Here is a 25921-nt window from a genome sequence, read left to right as displayed (position 1 = left end):
ACTTATATACTTGTTTTATACTCAATTGGTAGTATGAAGCTACGAGATATTTCAATTTTTGAAATTGACATATTCTAGTCTGCCCTTTCATAAAATAGTGATTTTTTTTAGTGTTCTATCGGTCTTTCGAAAAAAAATACCTGATAACCGTTCAGACAAAAAAATTATGTTGAAAAAATCTTACAGATACAGTAAGTGATTCTGTTACAACGTATTTTGGTGATCTTGCAAAATGATCGTTATCCCGAAAATCGTAAACATATTTTCTTATCTTAAAAGGGGGCAAGAAGGGTTCCATTAACAGGCCAATAAATAAGATTACAGTTAATTTAAAAAAAAATAGGGGTATTTTTTCTCTCATAATAACAGTAAACAGATTCACAACAATGTCAATTTCAAGAAAGCAGACAACAGTTAATTAGTCAATAACAGTACAACATCAGTGATCTTGAATATATGCCACTTTTAACTAAAATATAAAGGCACAGAACCAGGACATAGGTGCACAGAACCAGGACCGTTTTTCTTATCACCAGCACAGCGTCAGGACAATTCCGTTTAACGAACTTGCACGACTTTTGCAATATAATATTGTTGTAATATACTTTTCATGGTACTTATGACGCGTCAGAGAAAAATTAAGCAACTAAACAGTCGTTTTATTGCCATTCTGATACAATGTAAACAAACCCACCAGCACAGAATCAGGACCCACCAGCACCTGACAGGACCAAATCACCAGCACAGAACGTTCTCTCGCAGGACAACCATACCCACCGTGGTATTGCGTCAAAGAAAATTTTAACTCGTACAAACGACAGAACAGAATCATTTTTTTTATAAACAATATACATGCACTATAGCCTACAAATAGAAAATATCGGAATGCTTTCAATAATAGGGGAAATTAATAGTATGATTTATTTAACATTGCAGTAAGATCTTTGATTTTTTATCCGTTCTAACATAGATTTAAAATATTTTAAGCTTTATACTGTAGTAGTTATATAAGCATCTGGTCGATACTTAAATTTTGGCATTGCACAAGGTCCATACTTTTCCTGGACTGTTTATGATGTCTTTACACTACATACATTGTAGGCCGTGTGCCGTTTTTTCAGTCTTAGAAAATATATATAGAATTAAAAATGGAAATGGGGAATGCGTCCAAGAGACAACAACCCGACCAAAGATCAGAAGGCCACCAATGGTTCTTCAACACGGCGGGGTTAAACATATTTGTGAGATCGCAACCTTCCCCCTATAATTCCGACAATGTAGAAAAAAAAATCACACACCAAGACGCACAGTACAACTCAGTTTAATAGAAGTCCGAGTTCTATGTCAGAAAAGGTATCAAGAGAAAGTAAGCAAAATGGCAATGATACATAACTTAACAAAGGACTACTAGAAGTTACTGACATGTTAGCTCCAGACCTCAGTTAAACTTATCGAAAGATTATGTCTTCATCATATGCATATCAAGCACAATCCCTCCCGTTAGAGGTTTAGTTCCATACCATCATAAAATATATGATAAGATTTATATCTGAACATAACCCGTATCATGCCAATAATGTTTGTTTAAAGGTTTGGTTAGCTTTTGGTGTTATTGGCGACATTGTTGTGCTTTGTAAAGAATATTATCATAAAAGTTTGGATGTGAAATACCTCAACGTATAAGATGTCTGCATGTTGATTGATATCTACGAATGACGTCCTTGTACCGATGATAAAATTAGTAAATGTTTTGTCAGTTTGTGATGTTGAAAACCCTGATGCAATAATTTTTCAGTTCTTTCGTAAATCTTATACGTTGTTTACATACACGAGCGAATCGAATAAGTTGATAGTTGTCAAAGGTACCAGGATTATAATTTAATACGCCAGACGCGCGTTTCGTCTACAGTAGACCTATCAGTGACGCTTAGATCAAAATAGTTATAAAGCCAAACAAGTACAAAGTTGAAGAGCATTAAGGACCCAAAATCCAAAACGTTGTGCCAAATACTGCTTAGGTAATCTATTCCTGGGATAAGAAAATACTTAGTTTATCGAAAAAATTAAAGTTTTTTTAACAGGAAATTTATTAAAATATTTATTACACAAATGAGATGGTGATAAGGGAGCGTCACCATCTAAAAATGAATATTTAACAATAGGAAATGAAAAATCATTCACTTTTATCATACATTTTGGTTTTAAGCTTCCCGTTAATGATATAGATATCAAGATCCAGGAAAGGGCAGTGTTCATTGTTAGCACTATCTTCATTTAAAGTTAGTTCTACAGGATAAATCTCGTCATTATTGAGAGCAAATATATAATCCAAATATCTAAAAGTATCATTTAATTTTTGTATCAGACGTAGTTTCGATGGGTCTTTGCTGATTTTAATAAATAAATTTTAACTCATAACAATACAGAAACAGGTCTGCAATAAGTGGTGCACACACTGGACAATACCATTATATAAAATTTGGAATACAAAATTTATTAAATTACGAAAAGGAGGCTTTTAAAATACTTTAAGGACCACTAGGTCAGAATAATTAAAACAAACAGCAAAAGTGGAAAAACAAATGGGTTTTGATTAAACAATTCAAATTCATTACTGATCAACAGCTGAAGTCGATTTTTGTTCAATTTAAATCTAAGCTAAATATATACATCCATATAAAAAAAACAACAAAACCAACTGAAAAAATATAATGTAAAAAATTGAGGGACTAAAATAAATCTAGACATACATTTTTAAAATATGATAGTTTTTCTTCACTCTGCTTGTTTCAATATTTTTTAAAGGTAATTATAATTTCAGTATTATATAGTTATAATATGCTAAATATATAGTTACATGCAATCATTTGGAACATTTAATTCAGCGACTCAATAGGCAATACTTTTATTGTTTAAACAACATGTCGAACGGAAGTGTATACTATCAAAAACAGGTAACGAAAATCTATAATGTTAAAAACAGGTAAAATTTCATTATTTAGGTGCAAAGAACTGTTAAGGTTTCACATTGGGCATATGTAACATCAGTGAAAGTTAATATCGTAACAGTAACAAACACACCATTATATAAAGATATGTTAGTTAACTGCGATCTTATTTAGAAACAGTTTTGTTAAAAAGCACGACACGAAATACGATAAATTTTACGAAGTAATTGACTTGTATTCTAAAAGCAAAAAAAAAAAAAAAAAAAAAATACGGTAACATTTTTCAGATTTTCTCAGATGAAACATAATGTCTACGCCGATAATGAATACTATCACAAAAGAGGAGACGTCAGACACGATTGACGTTAGTGATCTGGAAAATTTTACAGATGATGAGTTACTGAAAACACTACAAAAGCTGGAACAAGAAAAAGAACTTTTGTCACAGCAGCAATTACTTAAAGAAATAAATAAACTTCAAAATGAGATAAAGATCCATGAAAAGCAAAAGAAGAGAGTATTAAGTAAGAATTTAATACCGTGAATTTAGAATATAAAAACAAAAAATAATCTCAAATATGCTTAATATATATAGATATTTCGATAAACAGAATCATTCTTGATATCGTAATGGTTTCGAATAACCACAATGTGAAACGGTATTCTAACTGATGATACATTTGAAAATAAAGAACCATTTACTCTGAAACATTCACAATTTCATTTTGTTATATAACACAATTACTTTCGTGACTAGAAGTGTTGAAAAGATTGAAAAAACATATCTCCTGAATAATAAAAATGATACTCGTCTGTTTCTTTTAATTTCTCCCGGTCACGGCACCAAAAGTCTAGACGATGAACATATAAGCGAGAAAGATTTAACAAACCAAGAACTAATAGACGAGTTGACCATCGATGAATTATCTGAAAGACTAGAAGAGCTAAAGATACAAAAAGATGATTTTTCAAATAAAAAATTGCTGGAAGAGATCGAGGCTCTTCAGAATGACATACAACGACTTCAAACTGACACTGACTTCAAAGAAACTAGAAGTAAGAATAAACTAACAAATACGTAAGTTTAATATTAAGATATATATATGTATATATCCCGGCGAGGGAAGAACAAAAAATTGCGAAAGCAAATTTACAGATCTAACATTGTTGTGTTGATGTTTAGACGAGTTGTATATATATATTTATAATAATTGACACTGACGAAGGCTACTTGTTTTGCCAAAATATTTGCCAACACGATTTAATAACAACATCTTCGTATAATACCATCTTATATTAGTACCGTTGTGTAATCGACACAAAAATGATAGGACGAAAAACATATATTCTTTATGACATAAATGCTTGAAAGTACCCATTTTTAGTAGATAACTTATTGACTATCTTTAAAGGAATTAACAACACTGTAAAGACAGACAGACTTTTCCGTATCTTAGAAATTTGTTTTTTCTGAAATATACATTTACACATTTGCAGGCCGAAACGATACTACTTGGCATAAAAATTTCAAACTTAATGTTTTGAGGGTGGGTTTAGACTCTTGTATGAGAAACGTTTGCAAAAGGTCTGTATTTCAATGCGATTGGGGCATTATATAATTTTTTTTTATTCCAATCTAAATAATTTACTCATTTGTGAAATTCAATGTTTTGCAGTCCTAGCAAGAGATGCAGTGGCAGTTTATGCTTTATCTCCAACTGAAATAGAGGTACGATGGGATAATTTACAGTTTGGCGAAGTTGAATCTTACACAGTGTTCCACAAACCTGTTACGGAAGATGATAATGCGTATGTGTCAGTACCTCTAAACGGAACTGTCGATTCCTGTATCATATCGAAACTCGAAAGAAATACGACATATCACATTAGGATGGAAGCAGAAGGTTCAGACAAATCAGAAATTAAAACAGATACTGTTGAAGTAACAACGTTCAAATCAGGTTAACAAGTATTCAATAAAATATTAAATGCCATTTATCAAGTTGTACTAAATTAATCATCATTTTATCCACTTCTTCATATTTTTTACTGTATCTTCATGCACAATTTTAATATTTTAATATTTACACCCTGTACTTTTTGATGATATAAGTCGCTTTTTGATATACATATTGTATTTTGTTAGATTGTCATTATAAATTATCTATTTTAGTCTCGGGATTTGTTCTTATCTTGGCGAATTACCAAGATTTCCAGCTTAAAGCGTTGTCTAATATAGAAGGAACACTATCACATGTTGGTAAGTTCTTACTCCTATATAGTACACAATTGTATAATTACACAGAATGAATATAATGAGTATACACCAATAAATGATTATAGACATGCAACATATTAACAGCACATGCATTGCTACATAACTTTCAGTAGGAACAAATAAACTCATCATAGATACCAGGACTTAATTTAGTATATACGCCAGACGCGCGTTTCGTCTACAAAAGACTCATCAGTGACGCTCGAATCCAGAAAAGTTAAAAAGGCCAAATAAAGTACGAAGTTGAAGAGCATTGAGGACCAAAATTCCTAAAAGCCAAATACAGCTAAGGTAATCTATGCTTGAGGTAGAAAAGCCTTAGTTTTTAAAAAAATCTAAAATTTGTAAACAGTAAATTTATAAATATAACCATATCAATGACAATTCATGTCAGCACAAAAAGTGCTGACTACTGGGCTCGTGATACTCTCGGGGAAATAAATCTCCACCAGCAGTGGCATCGACCCAGTGGTTGTAAATAAACTCATCATAGATACCAAGACTAAATTTAGTACAATACCATACAGGAAGGTCAAGGTGAAAATTTGAACTAGAGATATTTGACGATCCCATAGATTGATAACCTGCCATATGTAAAACGTTACATTTTTCTATATTTCGAAACTTTTGCTCAACACTATTTGGTTGATGCACATCTTCATATGAGTTATTATTTCTTGAATTCATCCGACGGTTTAAACAGAGTTATTAAGAAAACCATTAAAGAATGGATGGATAGGCAGAGAGTTTGTTTGATGTACGCAAACCTTCCTTAATAGGGTGATGGTATGTAAAAATAACCTCAATATGAGATTTTAGAGAAATAACAATGATACTTTGCAATATTTTTCCTTATCTAAGCAGGTCAGGAAAGTGAAACAAGTGTTATCAAAAGTTAGTTAAAAAAATATCTCAAAAACTAATAAACACATTTATATATAACCATTGTCCATTTTAAACGCGCAATTTTACACCAGTACTGAAAACCTTCTATCCTTTATGGGTAGACTTTACATAGATAAATTAAGTCGTATAAGAAAAACAAAATGAGTATGTTAAATTTGATGTATGCTTTTTTGTGCTTTTTCGTTACATTTGTTGTTTTTATAGAGATATTAAGATGATAACACAATATTGACTGCTGTACCCTTATTTTTGACATTTTTTACTCTTTGAGTATGTTTGTTTTGTTCATGCATCGTTGACAATGTAATGGAATTTGATACGACTGTCATACAAGTGAGAGGTTTAGCTAGCTATAAAACCAGGTTCAATCCACCATTTTCTACATTAGAGAATGCCTGTACCAAGTCAGGAATATGACAGTTGTTATCCATTCGTTTGATGTGTTTGGACTTTTGATTTTGCCTTTTGAGTTTTGATTTTCCTTTTTGAATTTTCCTCGGAGTTCAGTATTTTTGTGTTTTTACTTTTTATGCGTTTTAAGGCATTAAATAATCCAGCAACTTAGAACAAAGCTGATGAGAAAAAAGCGCATGCTATCGATATCTTATTATTTTTATGACCGCGTAAAACAGAATAAGTGTACTCTTAATGATACATTTATGTTATCTAAACAACATATCATTTTAGAATGATATCAGTTATTGAAAATTGCTTTAATATATCACTACATACAATATTCATTTTAGAATGATCTCATTTTGAAAATGACTTTAAAAGTTACATTGCAATCGAAGTCTCGAAGAAGTTGATGGTTTTTTTTTATGCCGAACCTACGGTAGTAGAGGGCATCATGTTTTCTGGTGTGTGCGTCCGTTCGTCCGTTTTTCCGTCTGTCACGTTTTAGTTTGATGGTTTTTGGTCAAGGTGGTTTTTGACGAAGTTGAAGTCCAAACAACTTGAAATTTAGTACACATGTTCCCTATGATATGCCCTTTCTAATTTAATGTAAAATTAGACTGTAAAAATCTTTTTTTTTACCCCAATTTCACAGTCCACTGAAGATAGAAAATGATAGTGTGAGTGGGGCATCCATGTACTATGGACACATTCTTGTTTGTATTAATTGAATTCCAATTACAAGAATCAAAGTTTCACTCATATTTTTGATAAAAGCACAATTTTTTAGTTTTAGATTTTGTAATCTTTTGAGAAATCAAAGATGCGACGATTTGCTTGTTTTACATCAATTGGACCCAAAATGAGACTCCTTCACAGAGTCATCTCCTCTAGGTCAAGGTATTTTAACTTCCGTCAGTTCAATTGTTCCAATGAAAAAATACAATGACTATTGTTCTCTTTGTAGTCCATTCACTGAGACCTATAAATTTCGTCTAATATTCTAAGCAAAAAATACCTTCTAAGTATATAACTTTATTCTAATTAAAGTATACTACTTTCTATCTTAATCTGTTACAGAGTCATTGAAATCAACCTTTAAAAATTTACATTTTGAAGTCAAGTTAGAGGAAAATTTAACAGGTGCAAAAATGATTGAGTCGATCCAAAGTCACAGAGAATGGTTGGACCGAATTGGAATAGACTGCTTTATTCTGGTACTAGCCAGCTACAAATACCATGGGTACATATTTGGGATTGATGGAGGTGTACTAATAAGCAGATTGATAGATTGTTTGAAATATGATATTAACACTGATTCCACGGATGCCCAAGGAAAACAAAGAATTGTGTTGATAGATACTGCCAAAATTAAGGAAGAAACAATACAGGAGCTTGATGGTATTTATCGTAGTACATACAATTAATATAGATTGCAAATAAAAGTAAAACATGCAATGCTCATTTCTCATTAAACTCTACTCAAAGCTGAATTAAGAAGGATCTGACTGTTCTGTGTCGACATTTTTTATGTATGCTTACAACTGTTTTATGTATTTTTAGAATTTTGTAATGTCACACTTTAGTGATGAAGGTTATTGAAAACATGTTTCCGGAAACGAAACGCGGAAGATACAAAAGATATCTAAACTCAAAGTCGAAAACATACTTGCTACGCCATGACAAAAAAAAAGAAAACGACGAAAAGACAGGCAACAATCTACAAAACACTACACAGAAAACTCAAGACTGAAAAAACACTTATTATAACACACCAACAGATACCGGGGTTGGTTATCCGGTTTATTGTAAGAGTTATGTCCCACATTTTGCTCCCATCGTGCTGCGCATATAAGTTCAAATTCGAGGAAAAGATGACTTACGGGATTGTGTTCACAACAATTAGAACATATCTATAGTAATTTGTGAAACAGATGATTCGATAACGGTAAAACAACTCGTGGTAGCGTCTATAAAATTTCGAAGGGAACTTTACCAACTTTACCACTTGGTATTCCTGTCTAAAATATCTCTTTGTAAGCAGCAACCCTATTCCAAGGAAAACATGATGGAAAACGCAAGCTATAAACTATCGTATTAACTAGGGGACATTTACTCCATATACACTCACAGCTATGAAATTGTCTCTTTTGTGAGCAAAGTTTTGTTCTTATCCGATTTTTATTTTTAATTTCTAGATGTAAGTCAATATATGAAGCTGAAATGTATATGTGGTATCCTTTATATTTAGTTCGAAGCTGAAACAGTTATATGTTTCTATGTATGTTGCATTGTTGTTTGCTTTTGGTTGCATTTCAGTGTTCTGTTGTTTCTTTGTTTTCCTCTTATAGTTTATGTGTTTCCCTCGGTTTTAGTTTGTAACCCGAATTTGTTTTTCTCTCATTCGAGTTATGACTTTTGAACAGCGGTATACTACTCTTGTCTTTATAAAAGAATACAATCGCAAAAAGTTGTAAAATTACATACTCAAGACTGTTAAAAATCATCTACAGCTAATTTCCATGTTTGAAATGTTAAATTATTTTCTACAAATATAAGAAGCACTTATTTTCTGTGCAATATATTAAAAATAAAGAATTTAAATAGATAAATTAAAATACATGTTTAAAGTAATTACTGCTTCAGAGTCTGCAATTCATTTTTTTTGTGTAGCTTAATTGCTGCATACTTGAGGTATTACTCTTATGACTGTTAGGTGCAGTGGCATTGTTTTATGGAAATGTTATTTTTAATGATTTGAAAACTATCTTACAGACTCAAACCAACCAAGAAATGTTAAAGTTCGATACATCGATCCAACTAGTGTTGAATTTTCATTCCAACACCCAAAACTCTCAGAGTTACAAGTCAGTCGATTCGTAGTTGCTTTAAATGATGGAGAAAAGACAAAAATGAAGTATATAAATGCAGAACATACAAAAGAATCCTATATATGTGAACTCGGTAAACTGAAAAGTAATACAGAATATAAATTTGAAGTGTTTGCATCATACCCAGAACATAATGGCCAAGCAGTCAACGGAATAATTAAAACGGGTAATAAAGGTAAATGTTACAAAAATAATAGCCAGACAACTTTTCAAATATTGATTATTAATACAGAGAAAGTATGTTGCTTAAGCATTCGCGTATTTTATGTAGGTTGAAGCAAACAAAATAAAAAAAGCAGGACTCAAAAAGAAAAAGTTTTTTATTTACTAGTATTATCTCTGATATACTTCTCTTTTTTCCAGAATCTAATTGTCCTGTTGCATTTGGACTTGAGTTGATTTCTCAATCACAGATCTATGCCTTTTGGAAACAATCATCCACAGAAAACTCTGACAATCTATTGTATCATATATCCCACAAATCAACAGACCAAGAAGAATTCGAAGGAACAACTGTATCCTATCCATGTCATGTATTTGATAATTTGAAACAAAATACTATGTATACGATCAAAATCTCTTCAGTGAAGAGGGACAAAAACAATGTTGAATATAGTGACCCAGCTGAAGTGTCGATAACAACACCAAAAGATGGTGGGTTTATCTATTTATTTGTTTAAGCATCAGTTGTTGCAACTTTTGAATGTTTCCCTCGTATTACAAAATAAAACTAATCACTAATTGAAAGTAGTTGTAAATATTTTGAATGTTATGTTATGTGGTAATGAAATACGCATTAGAAAATTGTAAGTATAAAACATCATCACTTGATGTCATATAAAAGATAATCTCATCGAAGAAAAAAAAACAGAATTAAAATGTGTTCCCTAGACGCGCGTCTACAACAGACTCTTTAGTGACTCTCTAATTAAAAAAAGTTAAAAAGGCCAAGTATAGTACGATACTATTTTCCTTTAAATTGGAAGATTAATATTAAGTATCATCACTTTTAAAATGTCGTTTGTATATCATATATATAGGCATATTTGTTTTGTAGGTACACCAATAATTATGGCAGGTAAGCTTAAAGTTACACTTACGGCTTCGAATGATATTCTTGCAAGTAGGTAAAGAGTATTGAGTGTTTTTAAGTACAAGTACTACGCATCTGCTACACTCGTTCTTTGTATTACATAAGCAGTTTATCAAAACACAATTTACACGTCTTTAAGCAATCAAATATATTTAAGTATTTAAAATATTTATCTGTATACTGTCTTTCTGTTTAAGACACATTGTTAGTTAGATGATCGAAAGGTTATGGAAAAATTTAAACAGCAAGATGAAAACAATAACATGTTTTTATTTGTTACATTTATAATAAAGTATACATCTAAGTAGAAAAGTAGAACTCTTTTCTAAATGAATACAAATACAAATGTTGTAGCCAGATTCTTATAACAAATATCGGATAAAGAGGGGCGAAAGAGAGGTTAAAGATATGAAAGGAACCATCAAACTCAGAAGACGAAAATAAACTGTCAATGCCATGACAAATATAAAAACGACAAAAGACAAACAAACTTGTAATATCAGTGTGTACTTCTCTCTTGGATAATAATGTACATTTTACATTCAACTTTTTAGACTCGTCAACAACACATATTTTGGGTGAACCACATTTCATGATAGCTACTGCCAATGGTCCATTTGTCTCTGATGAGTCCCCATCGTTTCTCGGCTGTTTTGCAAAACATCTACTCAAAAAACACAACAGGTATGATTTATCACTGTATTACAGTACTGGGATTTTCGATAGTGTTACTAGATTTTATTTCTAAGTTATGAGATCCCAATAAGCAATAAGCATTTTTAGAGAATCGAAGTGAATGCGTAAATTCACAGGACAATGCAGAGATGCAACAACCAAAACAAGGGGTACGTGTTCAATTATTGACTCGAGACTACCAATTAACATTTGAAATTTAAGCTTCAAGTTGAGAATGAAAACTAGGGTGGTATTTGATGCTTTGAGATTCGTATGCAATAGCCTGTTAAACTACTAGTATAAAATAACAAGAATACAACACTTTAAGACAATAAGTTTTTGGACACTGGGAGACTTGACATCAATGTCATATGACGAAACCAACCTCTATCTTTTTAATATAGCTTTTACCGAACAGCTTAAAAAACTGCAGTTAGAAACGACTCGATTTGACAAAAACATTTTTTGATTCGAGCGTCACTGATGAGTCTTTTGAAGATGAAACGCCGCGTCTGATTATATACAAAATTTCGATCCTGGTATATATGATGGGTTTAGTGAATGATTGACTAATTATCAAATGTAAACAGTGTGAAAAGTAGTAGTTTGTTGAGATTAAGAATTGGGAAATTCATCGATGGAAAATTCGAATAATCACTATATAGTTTTCAATTATAAATGCCAAAAAGGGACAAAAGATACCAAATAAATATTCAAACTCCCATATTGAAAACTAATTGTTAATGTCATAGCAAAACACAAAAACGACGGAAGTGTAAACAACAGTACACAAAACACAATATACACAACTAAAGACTAAGAAACACGAACCCCAAACAAAAACCGGGATTATCTGAATTTATACCGGTAGTTGATTGATAAACATTGAGGTATGAATCCTTGTTTGTTATATGTCAGCAGTAGGTTTTCGTTTTTTTCTTCTAAAAATATATTTCAATTCTTTTTGTGTTAAAACTTGACATAATGTTTGTCTGTTCATTATATTTCAGGTATGACATAACGTCCATAATACAAGATGTAAGAAATGAGCTGATTTATACATCCGATAGATATGAAATGCCGATATTATCATCGACACTAAACACAGCATTATTTCTTGGAGGTTCTCAAATGATGAAACTTGCTGAACCTGATAATGATAAACAAAATGAAGATGAAGGAAACTAATAACATAACTATATGATATACCTTTTCTGTGAATTGTATCAAGTTCATTTTTACCTAGAAAATTCTCAAGTTTGAATCAAGATTTTATATTCATGTATTGACTCGTGTAATCCAACTTGTTATCAGAATAAACTTCGAAACTAGAAGATAGAAATGACGGCCGAAAAGAAATGAATTAAAAAGAATTCTATGTCAATGATTGTTATTTTTTTTATTTCTATGATTTCCATGAAGTTTAAACAAATTATATGCAGAAATGTGTTATTTTTTTATTTTTATGGACTGACATCCCCGGAACACCAGGATAGACACACCTTTGATCTGAAGCGGTGTATTAAAATGGTCACTTTCCAATCTACAAATGAGAAAATTGTATTTAACATCGTCTCTCTGATAATTGTTTTGACTGTCAGCAATGTGAGGTTCGAATATATATTTAGGTCGTGTTGTTTAAAAGGTCGGAGTTATTGATATTACCATCGAACAAGGTACGGTAATTTTAAAACGAAGAGCATCAATGACAGCGCTGCTCCTAAACAAGGGAAATTTTGCATAAGATACCATAATAATTTCGTATAAAAGCGTAGCTAATTCTAATTCAGTCAAAAAATCGCGAATAGAGGACGACGCGACAATTTCCTAGTAAATAGCACTCGAGAGAGCGTGAGGGAATGGCAGGAATCATTAAAAACAGACCATCCACAATTTTTAAGTAATACTGGATTCCAATTCATGTTATACAATTTCTATTGTGTCACTAGTGATTGTTGTCTTAGTCTTATAGTTCATTATATCAAATCATTCATGCAAATTATCAATACGACAGCAACCGGATGTCTGAAAATTCATATATATCACGATAGTATTTATAAACAATCTGTAAAAATAAGAAACCCTTGAAATCCTAAATTCTTGCATGTGCTCGTGCAATATTGAACTGAACTACACGAAAAACATGAAAATGTTTGTTTTTCTGTCAGTTCTTTTTAACTGTGGTTGTCTTCGTCTATTTACCTTTCACATATTATCCTTTTTATGCCTCACCTAGGGGCATTATGTTTTCCAGTCTGTGTTTTCGTTCATCCGTCCGTTCATCCTTTTGTCCCACTTCAGGAAGTTCATGGAAGTTTTTGATGAAGTCCAATCAACTTGAAACTTAGTACACATGTTACCTATGATATGATCTTTTTAATTTGAATGCCGAATTAGAGTTGTGAAATTAATTTGAAATTTATAGTGCAAGTGGGGGTATTAGTGTTCTATGGACACATTCTTGTTTCTTATCCGTGTTTGTACTTATACTGCGAGGTTTTGTTTTAGCAATAACATGTTTCAATTCATCATAACGCATAATCAGTGTTAAACTTGAGAACTGTCTGAAACCTGAAACATCTAGCAATCTTCAGGGCAACAATGCTGTCGCATAATAACAATGGAAACTACACTTTATAAATGTCATGCGTTTGAAGCACTTGTCTAGATTTATATGCATCAGAAACGCTCAAAGCCGAATATTTGAACGCCAAAGATGTGTTGGATTCAGACGGGAAAAAAATCATAGTACGAAAGTGCCATTTATGAAAAATATGCATTTTAAAAAAGAATTTTTAACATTAAGTTTGAAGTAAAGTACTCATATCTCCAAAGACAAATTTGAATTATGATTCTTCAAACTAAGAAATGCCCCTGTCTAAAATTTACAATTTCAAAATGTCATTTGTCCCTTTCAATTATACAAAATGGGGTAAACTCCGTCCTTTTTTGAATTGATTAAGATTGTAAATTTTTTATAAAAGAGAGGCGAAAGATACCAAAGAGATATTCAAACCAGTAAGTCTGAAATAACTTGACAACGCTTTGGCTGAAAAAAGGTCAAACAATAGTACATAAACACAACATAGAAAATCAGAACTGAGTAAAATATCCCCCACAAAGATTGTGGGTAATATCAAGTGCTCCGGAAGGGTAAACAGGGGACGGAATATCATTATTAAAATGTTAAATGGTTCTTTCCTTTTATAATTTGATCGGTAAAATTGCTTTCAGCTGACTCGTCGATGAAACAATGAACAAATGTCGTGATTTGGTTAAATAATACCAAAAATTTCTTATACAAGTATATCACAAATGACCAGGTACATTTTAAACAAAAAACGTTGACGATATCCAGGATAATCCTCTATATTATTTGGTATTGGTACCTTTGAGTAATGTCAACTATTATCTTAAAACAAAGTATAAAAACTTAATGACTTTGGCACTTTTTTTACTATTTTTAGTATATTATATTTTTTTAAGTATGAAACTAAATCTGTTAAACTGAAGATATGCTCACACAATCAATAAACGAAATCGAATCGTTTCAAATCAATGCATAGTTAAAGTATAGTTCAATAAAAACAATTTTTGTTTTGTTTTTTGATATGGGTAAATAAACAAAGCAAACAGCGATAAAGCGTGACAAAGACTAAGATATAATTACAAACTACTTTAATAAAGCTCCTCTTTAGGTATACTGCTTATAGTGTTAAAAAATGGAAAACGAAAAAGCAGCATCTAATGACCATACAAAAGATGATGATGACGAAAATCCAATGAAGACTGAAACAAATATATCACCAGAAATATCACCAACCGAGAAACGAAACAACAAAGAGGAAGAGGACAATCAGCTTAATCTAAAGGTTGAACCAACTTCAAATACATTAGCACGTATTCCAGAGAGTGACAGAAATAGGGCAATAGGGAATGTGACCATTAACGAAAGTACCAAGCAAAACAAAGGAGCCACTACAACTAGAGACGAACTTATTCTGAAGATAGAACAACTTGAAAATCAGAAGAAAGCTCTTAGACAAAAACAACTTATAAAAGAAATCCAATCATTACAATCAGAAGTACAAACAAACGTTCAAGAAGATTTAAAAACTAATTCATTCGGAACAAATGACGTACCGAATGTTTCCAACAGTATGTATTCCATAATGTGTTAATACAGAAATATAATAAATTTTAACAAATTTACAAATCTTTCTTGCAAAATATGGTAAGGAAAATGTATGTGATTCAAACGATTGTCATAAAGTTATTATAGGGCAATAGGATTTTGACAATTGCTGTTGGGGTTATAGATTAACAGTCGGAATCCTTCGTGTTTAAACGAACATTAAGTTACCTACAGAACTCATTACAGAAAAGTAACTAAAACATTACTTAGATTGATATAAAAGTCGGATATTTTAAAAAGGTACCAGATTATGATTATAGTTATCAAATGTACCAGGATTATAATTTAGTACGCCAGACGTGAGTTTCGTCTAAATAAGACTCATCAGTGACGCTAAGATCAAAATAGTTATAAAGCCAAACCAGTACAAAGTTGAAGACCATTGACTACCCAAAATTCCCAAAAGTTGTGCCAAATACGGCTAAGGTAATCTATGCCTGGGATAAGAAAATCCTTAGTTTTTCGAAAATTCAAATTTTTTAACAGGAAATTTATAAAAATGACCATGTAGTTGATATTCAGATCAACACCGAAGTGTGACTACTGGACTGGTGATAACCTCGGGGACGAAACGTCCACCAGCAGTAGCATCGACCCAGTGGTGTGAATAGTTGTCAAAGGTACCAGGATTATGATTTAGTACGCCAGACGTACGTTTCGTCTACATAAGACTCATCAGTGACGCTCAGATCAAAATAGTTATATAGCCAAACAAGTACAAAATTAGAGAGCATTGAGGACCCAAAATTACCAAAAGTTGTGCCAAATACGGCTAAGGTAATCTATGCCTGGGATAAGAAAATCCTTAGTTTTTCGAAAATTCAAATTTTTTCAACAGGAAATTTATACAAATGACCATGTGATTGATATTCAGATCAACACCGAAGTGCTGACTACTGGGCTGGTGATACCCTCGGGGACGAAACGTCCACTAGCAGTGGCATCGACCCAGTGGTGTGAATAGTTATCAAAGGTACCAGGATTATTATTTAGTACGCCAGACGAAACGTCCACCAGCAGTGGCATCGACCCAATGGTGTAAACAGTTATGGGTGTAATAACTGTAATATCGTTAGTTTTATTTTTTCATTTTATTCAAGGTGTAGCCCCTATGGCAACCGATATTTCAGCCAGGTCCAAAATTGATATGCAACTACAAGAATTAAATGAGAAGATAGAACAGACAAGTAAATATGTAGAGGAAAGAAAAAAAGCAGAGGATTTGTCTTCTCTTACTACAGAAGAGTTGCATACTAAAGTGCAAGAGCTTAAACACAGGAAGGAGTTGCTATCCAAATTTCGTCAGAAGGCGCAGGTAATATCTTTGATACAAGATTTACATACACAAGTGTCAGCAATGAAGGAGAACGTTAAAACTATAGAGGATAAAAGTAAGTACTTGTTATTTCGTTTTTCATTTTCTTAAATCTCCTCATCGTAAATTTGTATTGCCAAATATATATGCAAATGTACCTTTGCATCTACGAATTTCTACACCCTTTGCTGTCAAATGTTTGTATTTCGGCAGATTACCTACCCTGTGGTATGATATTTATGTTTGTTATTTTACTTTTAACACTTAAGGATTATTGGAAAACAGTTAATTTACCCTATTTCATCGATTTTATGCCCGATATTACTACTAGTTGTTTTATACTCCAGAATAAAAAAGTCGGTAATATGAAAAATTGTTTATAAAACATCTTTATTGTTAAGAATTGCTGAAATATCTAATTAATCAAAACAAGACTGAAGAAACCAAAGGGAAACTCAAATTCATAAATTGAATACAACCCACGAAACAACGACAAACAAAATAGAAATATTTACATATACGTTTTCAAATTACTGCAAAGAAAACTAAAAAATTAACAACAAAAACCCTACAAAAAACAAGGCTTCTCATGTGAATTGAAGTTACTGCAAAGATGAAATGATTGTAATGAAAAAATTCGTCAGAATTTGTTTTTTAATTATACTGCTAACTGACGCCACTAGTTAGATGTACCGATATAAAAAAAACCTTTTTAAACTAATATGTTTGATATAGTACAAGCACATAACGCATTTTAACTTAATTATTTCTTTTTGAAATTATGTTAATCGACTGTCATTTCTCTATCTAGTTATTCCAAGTGATCGTCTCAAAGTGTATGCATTGTCACCGTCTGAAATAGATGTTTACTGGGATCCAGCGGACTATACAGATTTGAAGGCTTATACCTTACACTATAGAAAACAAACAGATGAAAATACAGTGTTCCATGCAGTACACCCAGATGCATCTTTGACTTCTTTTGTAATAGAGGATCTTAAACCAGGGACAACATATGATGTGAAATTAGAGGGCCTTGCAAACGAAGGATATCGAATAACTACTGAGTGTTCCCAAATAACAACATTCAGACCGGGTATGAAAAACATCGTTTGTCTATAATGAATTAAAGTTATGAAAAGAAATGCGGCGGGTTTCATCACATGTCATTAAAAATGACATGTGTATTTTAATTATTACTAGTATGCGAATTATATTATAATAATAACAATATAACAAACACTGCTGGAAACAACAACATTTATCTTTTTCTGAACTGACTTTGTTGTTTTATTAAGTACAATATACCTTGAACATTTTAGTCTCATAAAAAAATGTGTAGAGTGGGGTGCTCATATTCGCCGGGGACACAATTTCGCCGTTTTATGATTTTCAGGTGTAAAAACTTCAAAGGATGGCTGAAATGGAAGGAATATGCCGGTTTATTATATTTTTATAACAAATATGGTTATTTTTAAAATCTAGACAAAATTTCGGCACTTACTGCAAGGACCGATAAACGGACTAGGATTTTCGGACAATTTCCTGAATGAAAAACATGATTTCAAAGAAATATTTCTTAGTAATTCTTTGACTGATTGCCCTATAAATTTCAGTTGTTTACACCTTTGTAATGTCTGGCGAATATGTGTCCTCCTTTGACAAAAAATCAGGAATTTTTATACAGCCTTTGATCTAACTTTTCAGATGATTTTTTTTAAAAGAAACACGTTTTCAAGCTAAGAATATTTTGCTTTTGATGTTATTTTCATACAGAAGTATGAGTATACTTCAAAAAGACAAATACCTAAACATAAAGTGCAGAATACATGGAAACTTGTGGCGAAAATGAGCACCCCACTCTAGCACCAAACTATTTTGTAACTGTACTATCGTCGTCAAACGTGGAAAACAACGGCCTGATTACACATAAAACAAAAGATAAATTTGATGTACAACAACAAACGGCAATCCCTAATTACAGACTTGGGCCAGGCACATACAGAATGTGGCGAGGTTTTAATTTTGTTGCATGAAAATAGAACGTTTTTAGAAGTATTATTTTTCATAATGAAAAATTATCAACTGGGATTTTTTTGAAATGTATGTTATAAGTAATGATCAACGACCAAGTAAATAAAAATATTTTCGAAAAATGAATATAATGATAACATAGAACCATTTGTGTTGTAGTAAATGGATTTGCGTTAATCATAGCAAACCATTCCAATTTCCAATTGTCTCATCTTACGAATCTAGATGGTATTCAAACAGATATATGTAAGTACATTGATATAATAAAAAAGAAATGAATACGATAATTATTAGAATTTATCAAAACTTTTTTTCTACGATTAACCCCTTCCATCCCAACCTCGAATTAATCTATCGACGACATCTTTTCCTTAAACAATGCTTTTTCTACAAAAATATGAATTGCAGATATAATTCCTTGTTTAAAGTCATGAAACATCTTACTTTGTAAAGAATTAAACTGATTTCAATAACAAATAACATGTACAATACATTATCAAAATTATTATGGATTACATATTTGTTGAGTTTGGTGGTTTGATATTATAATAAACAATTGTAATAGGTACTAATTGTGCAACTCTACTGACCGACTTGTTTTGTATTAAATATGAAGCAGATTTTATGCAAAACCTACTACAATACAACAAGCAAAAGCACCATGCAAATTATATACTTTCCTGGCACTCAATAACTAGTATTTAAGTACGCGCATGCATCTCGATTTTGTTTTATAAATGAAGGATACTAGCAAACATAAAAGGATTGATACTTGTCTTGATCTTTTTTTTATATAGATATTAATACATATATATGACTTTAAACTAGAATAGATAACGGAATTATTTAAATGTTCCAGTTGTATTCCATCTACCAAGTCGAATTTTTTTTTTCATTTTCAATTGATTATTCAAAAGTTCTGTGTTATCTCAGTTTTATCATTTTTAAGTCAGCTTTAAAGAACAACTAGAAGGTTTTGGATTTGAAGTTTTGATCGAAGAAAATATAACTGGACTAGAAATAATTCAGGCAGTCGAAAAATACTCATCCCGCCTAGAGCAACAGGAAATTGACTGTTTTGTATGTGTTGTTACTGGGTACATGTATAATGGTAACATTTATGGAACAGACGGAGTACCAGTTTTATTGAATAAAGTGTTTGAACCACTACGTGTTGCCGATAAGAAGGAACAAGACAAATGTGAAATCGGGGAAGGCAAAGTTAAACTTGTATTTGTTGATGCGTTTAAAGTACGTGAGCAAGTCATCGAAGAATTGGATGGTAAGATTCTGAGTTTTGTATTGAAGTAATTTTCAACTTCTTCTGCAGTTTCAATTCAGGTGGTGCATCTGGTATTTATATTAACATTTTTTCTCCCTTCTTGTTAATGCAACTAAATTGTAAACATTATACACTGATTAGTCACACATATTGCAACCCGACCATTTGAGGCTTTGACCAATTTCTGTTTTATCATGCGGCTGTATTCTAGCAGTAGCTGTGATCTCTTGGGTACGTTTTTGCAGATGGGATCAAATTTTTGAACGCGATTTAGAATTTTTACTATTTTCTCCATGTAGTAAGCTAACCCTATTGGTGGCTGGATTAGTATATGGTTTACATTAACGATTTATAGTACAGATCGCTAAAGCGGAAGGTTTATGTTCGTGTGAAACTGGATTATCACACATTGTCTTTTTTTTAAGAATGACAAGTAGACATTGCATTAAAACGGTATCAACTCTGCACAACAAAGCAAGAATACGCATTAAATAAAGTGGAATAGTACAGGGTTGTCTTTTTTTTATAGATATCCTATATGTTTACAGGATAATTTGATACTTACCTGAAATATTTGTTTTGTTAAAAATTAGAGGAAAATTCTCCAAAAAGGGCAAAACTTTAGCAAACCCCTTAATAATTCTTACTAGGGTTATGGTTATATTTCTTTTCTGTAATTTATGCGATTGACTCACTTAGTTCTGTGATTTTTTTTTCAGACTCGTTACAACCAAGAGCAGTTCAGTTTCGATCGACGTCAAAGACAGTTTTAGAAGCTTCTTGGAAAAGACCAAAACTTACCAAAAGGAAGTTGAAGGACTTTAAGTTATTACTACACAATACTTTCACATCACAAATAAAACATGTACCCTTTAATCAACAAAACGATAGTTATTCCTGCAAATTCGATAAACTAAATTCTAATACTGAATATAACCTGGAAATTTCAGCTGATTTTGAAGACGGCTATTCTGGAAAGCCAGTGAAAGCCACATTGACAACGTTTCAACCACGTAAGTGAAAAACTAAATATAAAGGTCAAACTAAGAAGTGGTAGCAACACAATTAATAGTATAATTAACTTAGTAATATTACAGATTTACATCATAATTTTTATAAAAAGGCAATTCATTGCACTTCATAAATGCAGGATTATCTTACAATATTAAGTAAGGAGATGTGGTATGTTTACCAATAAGACAACTATTTTAAGATCCAACTGATGTTGATTAGAGCAAAAACAGATCTCCGTACGGTCTTTTTTGTTCACACACCGTTGTCAAGACAATGTAATTGTATGCTTCTGTTATACAAGTGAGAGGTTTATCTAGCTATAAAACAAGGTTTAATCCATTATTTACTACATGAGAAAAAGCCTGTACTAAGTCCGACAGTTGTTATTCATTCGTTTGATGTGTTTGAGCTTTTGATTTTGACATTTAACTACGAATATTCTATTTCGAATTTTTATTATTTTACTGATCAAGATGAGCAATATCCTGTATCTGTGAAAGAATATAGAAAAAAATATTATTTACCCATTACGTTAAAAGATTAATTTATTGAAATCTAAAACATCAACATCACTAAGTCACAATTGTGCAAACGAGGATGGAAGCACACAAAAGAAATATTGACGTCTAAGAAGGACAAATACTTATCAATAATAACTTTATTAATTTATCAATTAAATGAAATTCTGACAAAACTTTACTGAGTTTGGTCATAACCTACGATTTATAACAATACAGTTTGTAATCTTTGTGAAGGTAAGGTGATATATACGTTAAAACCGGTAAGTTATTAAAATAAACGAACGATGTAACCTTCTTTTAAAACTAGACTACTTCAAAGGAGAAATTTAGTGGTGGAAAAGACTACAGTTTAAGCCAACTGTTGAACGATCTGTATAAGCCTTCACATCTTGTTTTCAGAATTTATGCAACCTAGAAAACTTTCAGTAGAAGCTGTATCGTCTTCTCAAATCTATGTCTACTGGATACCACCAAAACCTGAGTCCCGGTCAGTTCTGGGTTATAAAGTGTCAATCAGGGATCAAACACACGAAGAGTATAGTCAGAAGATGACAACGTATACGTGTATTGTGTTTAACGATCTAAAAGAAGGCACAGAGTATAATATATCTGTGACAACGATTGTAGAGGGGAAAGTTATTGACATTGAAACTGAAGTCAGAGACGAAGAAAGTATGCCAGTATATATTGATATAACAACACTAGCAGACCGTAAGTTGTGAAAATGAAAAAGAATGATTATGAAAATATCGGAAAAAGAAAAGAGTTATGCTTGTACTTGTATCACATCATTATACAAAAATTGCCATTAGTATCTGATAACCAAAAAAAACTTCACACATACACGAAACTATAATTAGGAATTATCTTTAATTTTCAAATGATATTATTAATATTTCTAAAAACAAATAATTGAAGGTTCTCCAATTTAAAAAAAAAAAAAAAAAAATGCGTGGTAGTTAGATATCTTAAGTAAGTTGTCTATTTGATGTCATACATCAACCTTTGGGTAGTATATGCATATGGGATTTTCATAAATTAATTCGTTTGTTAATCTTTAACTTTATTTTCTTTTAGGAACGCCTTCAATGATGTCAGGTAAGTAATAACTCTTCACAAGTTTTAAAATGATATATAATAGCAAGAGACGCTTAAACTGTCGCCGCTTCAGAACTCGCAGGATAAGTGTTTCATGTTTCGCTGATTGTTAGATTCTAAATAGATTTGTTTAATTACATGAATTTTTAAAAAGAGATTTGAACATTTGTTATCTACTTTTTCCACTACTTTACATGCTACTGAATATTTATAAATACTAATTTTGCAGATAAAACTTGTCAACCGATATTTCTTTTTCTTCAGATTATTTTTGTGTGTCAAAAATTGTCTTTTATGGTGTTTTGCTTTGTATATATAATGTATGTTCCATGCTTTGTTTGTGTTTGTATAAGATATGTTACGATTATTTGTTGTGTATTATAGGATCAACAGTTCAGTATTTATTGGAAGAACCAGACTTTTTTATTGCATCTGCAACTGCAACTACTGCATACAAGTCTTCAGCGTCATCATTTCTTAATACTTTGAGGAGGCATCTTGAAGAAAAATACGCAAAGTATGTTTTCTTCATTTTAATAGTACGGTGGTTTTTCAAGTTATAACATTGAGATCGATCGGAAAGATAAACTAGAGGCTCCAACGAGCCTGTGTCGCTCATCTATATTTACTGATGCTTTGGAAATCATGTAAAATAAGGTTAAAATCATAATTTATAGTATAAGATATCATTAGATACTATAATAATATTTAAGATAATAGCAAAAAACTGCAAAATTTTCATAAAATTACTATCTCAGGGACAGCAACCCAACAACTGGTTTTTGGATTTGTCTGAAACTTTCAGGGCAGATATATCTAAATCTGATGAACATTTTTGCCGCAAGTCAAATTTGCTCTAAATGCTTCAGTTTCAGAAAAATAAACCAAAAACTGCATTTTACCCTATGTACTATTTTTAGCCATGTCTGCCATCTTGGTTCTCGGACACGGTCATCGCACACATTTTTTTTAAAAATAGATACTCTTATGATGATTGTGGACAAGTTTGGTTACATTTTGTCTTAGTAGTTTCAGAAGAGAAATGTTTGTAAAAGATTACAAAAATTTAAGAAAAATTGGTAAAATTGACTATAAAGGGCAATAACTCCTGAAGGGGTCAACTAACCATTTTGATCATTTGACTTATTTGTAGATCTTACTTTGTTGAACATTATTGCTGTTTACAATTTATCTTTATCTATAATAATATTCAAGATAATAACTAAAACGGCAAAATTTCCTTAAAATTACCAATTAAGGGGTAGCAACTCAACAACCGGTTGTCCAATTCATCTGAAACTTTCAAGGCAGATATATATTGACTTGATAAACAATTTTAACCCTTTCAGATTTGCTCCAAATTCTTTGGTTTCAAAGTAATTAGCCAAAATCTTTATTTTACCCCTATGTTCTAGTTTTAGCCATTATGGCCATCTTGATTGGCTGGCCGGGTCAACGGACACATTAGTTCAACTACATACCCCAATGATGATTGTGGACAAGTTTGGTTAAATTTGCCTTAGTTGTTTCAGAGGAGCAGATTTTTCTAAAAGATTACAAAAATTTACGAAAAATTGTTAAAAATTTACTATAAAGGGCAACAACTTCTTAAGGGGTCTATTGACCATTTTGATCATGTTGACCATTTTGATCATGTTGACTTATTTGTAGATCTTACTTTGCTGAACATAATTGCTGTTCACAGTTTACCTCTATCTATAATAATATTCAAGATAATAACCCAAAACGACAAAATTTCCTTAGAATTACCATTTTAGGGGCAGCAAACCAACAACAGGTTCTCCGATTCATCTGAAAATTTCAGAACAGATAGATCTTGACCTGATTAACAATATTATCCCATTTGCTCTAAATGCTTAGGTTTCGGAGATATAAGGCAAAATCTACATTTGACCCCTATGTTCTATTTTTAGCCATCTTGGTTAGTTGGCCGGGTCGCCGGACACATTTTTTGAACTAGATACCCCAATGATGATTGTGGCCAAGTTTGGTTAAATTTGGCCCAGTCGTTTCAGAGGAGAAGATTTTTGTAAAAGTTAACGACGACGGACGACGACGACGGACGCAAAGTGATGAGAAAAGCTCACTTTGGGCCAGGTGAGCTAAAAAGGAAAGATATAATATTAAGTTTACAAAAATCTTATTTTATTTCCCCTTCAGAACAGAAGATATATCATATTAAAATAGATGACCACCTAAGGATAAAATAAATTGTTTTTGAAGCTTTCCCAATCGTCTATTTCCATTTTAATGTATAAATCACTTTTATACCGTTTACAACATAATTTCACCAAAGGTCCAAAGAATAGACAGAAGTATATATGAGGGCCAATGAGACAACTCTCCATCCAAGTCACAATTTGTAAAAGTTAACCATTATAGGTCTAAGTACGGTCTTCAACACGGAGCATTGGTTCACACGGAAAAGCAAGCTATAAGCAATCATAACCTTAAACAAAATACCGTCAAATAGAATAATGAACAAAGGTTAATGAAAATAATTTTGTTGTAAGGTATACAGTACAAATGGAGAACGGAAATATATACGGTTAATGAACTCCGTTTCGGCTGCACGAGACACACAAGTGGGATGAAAACAGTCGAAAGACCAAACTTGATTAAACATCATCAATAAAGAAAATCCCTATAAACTTTTAAAGCCATCTTAGCCCTAAGTGTTTCAACAGAATTCTAAGCTGCAATTATACAAAAAATGACTATATCAATGACACGATGAACCAACACAGAAGTCATGAATGAGGACTGTTGAAACATCCACCAGCAGTAGCATCAATGCAGTGTTTGTAAAATATCTTCAAAGATACCAGGCTTATGAAGTCGGGTTCGTACGCACTTCAATTATAATCGTGCGTTATTTTACTGCTAACATTTTCCAACATATCATGCTCAAGATTAGAATTGAATTAGTCCGCTTTTATTTTCAAGACATTCGTGTTTGCATTATTTTTTTTCAGGAAAGATATACAAAGTATAGTCGAAGATGTCAAAAAGGAAATAATATGCTCATTGGACAATTATGAAATTCCACAGTCTGTAACGACATTGCGTTATCCCGTATTTCTCGGAAAGGTTTAAAGTTCTTTTATGTATACATAAAACGCTCATTATATTAAAGAAACATTTGAAAAGTAACCTTTTTGTGGTCCGATATTTTGACTCCTCTTATTTGCTCCCAACAAAAGCTAACGATAGTCATTAAATACAACAAAAACAACAAAGACTACTGACAATAT

The 25921-nt window shown here is 31.8% G+C and overlaps 2 protein-coding genes across 8 annotated transcripts; both read left to right on the top strand.

Annotated features, from left to right (window-relative positions):
- The first annotated feature begins 2902 nt into the window (after positions 1–2902).
- Positions 2903–12571, top strand: LOC143064736 (uncharacterized). 6 transcript variants are annotated; one of them, XM_076237794.1, is made up of 10 exons: positions 2903–2954; positions 3236–4004; positions 4625–4909; positions 5122–5208; positions 7609–7929; positions 9304–9594; positions 9783–10073; positions 10477–10497; positions 11067–11196; positions 12198–12571. In XM_076237794.1, the coding sequence occupies exons 3-10, from the start codon at positions 4840–4842 to the stop codon at positions 12373–12375; spliced, it is 1389 nt and encodes a 462-aa protein (XP_076093909.1). In that variant the 5' UTR covers positions 2903–2954; positions 3236–4004; positions 4625–4839; the 3' UTR covers positions 12376–12571. The 6 variants fall into 6 exon arrangements, with proteins under 6 accessions (XP_076093909.1, XP_076093913.1, XP_076093910.1 ...); XM_076237795.1 differs by lacking the exon at positions 2903–2954 and having other exon boundaries at positions 3017–3472; positions 3799–4004; XM_076237793.1 differs by lacking the exon at positions 2903–2954 and having other exon boundaries at positions 3017–4004.
- Positions 12572–14879: 2308 nt separating this feature from the next.
- Positions 14880–25882, top strand: LOC143064734 (uncharacterized). 2 transcript variants are annotated; one of them, XM_076237790.1, is made up of 10 exons: positions 14880–15345; positions 16483–16773; positions 17509–17793; positions 18891–18977; positions 19681–20013; positions 20733–21026; positions 21948–22259; positions 22626–22646; positions 23031–23163; positions 25643–25882. In XM_076237790.1, exons 1-10 carry the CDS (start codon positions 14910–14912, stop codon positions 25761–25763), a joined length of 2313 nt encoding a protein of 770 aa, XP_076093905.1. In that variant the 5' UTR covers positions 14880–14909; the 3' UTR covers positions 25764–25882. The 2 variants fall into 2 exon arrangements, with proteins under 2 accessions (XP_076093905.1, XP_076093906.1); XM_076237791.1 differs by lacking the exon at positions 25643–25882 and adding an exon at positions 24581–25635.
- The last annotated feature ends 39 nt before the right edge of the window (positions 25883–25921 follow it).

Source organism: Mytilus galloprovincialis, chromosome 2 (assembly GCF_965363235.1).
Source record: "Mytilus galloprovincialis chromosome 2, xbMytGall1.hap1.1, whole genome shotgun sequence".
Lineage (NCBI taxonomy): Eukaryota > Metazoa > Mollusca > Bivalvia > Mytilida > Mytilidae > Mytilus > Mytilus galloprovincialis.
Note: the sequence above shows the minus strand (reverse complement) of the source record. Positions and strands in the feature narration are given on the sequence as shown.

Excerpts from the sequence above, each read along its gene's own strand:
- LOC143064736 (XM_076237794.1), top strand. The coding sequence starts at position 4,840 with ATGGAAGCAGAAGGTTCAGACAAATCAGAAATTAAAACAGATACTGTT. Across the intron at positions 5,209-7,608 it reads AGGAACACTATCACATGTTG|AGTCATTGAAATCAACCTTT; the intron begins GTAAGTTCTTAC and ends AATCTGTTACAG. Across the intron at positions 7,930-9,303 it reads AACAATACAGGAGCTTGATG|ACTCAAACCAACCAAGAAAT; the intron begins GTATTTATCGTA and ends ACTATCTTACAG.
- LOC143064734 (XM_076237790.1), top strand. The coding sequence starts at position 14,910 with ATGGAAAACGAAAAAGCAGCATCTAATGACCATACAAAAGATGATGAT. Across the intron at positions 18,978-19,680 it reads TGGTATTCAAACAGATATAT|TCAGCTTTAAAGAACAACTA; the intron begins GTAAGTACATTG and ends ATCATTTTTAAG. Across the intron at positions 22,647-23,030 it reads AACGCCTTCAATGATGTCAG|GATCAACAGTTCAGTATTTA; the intron begins GTAAGTAATAAC and ends TGTGTATTATAG.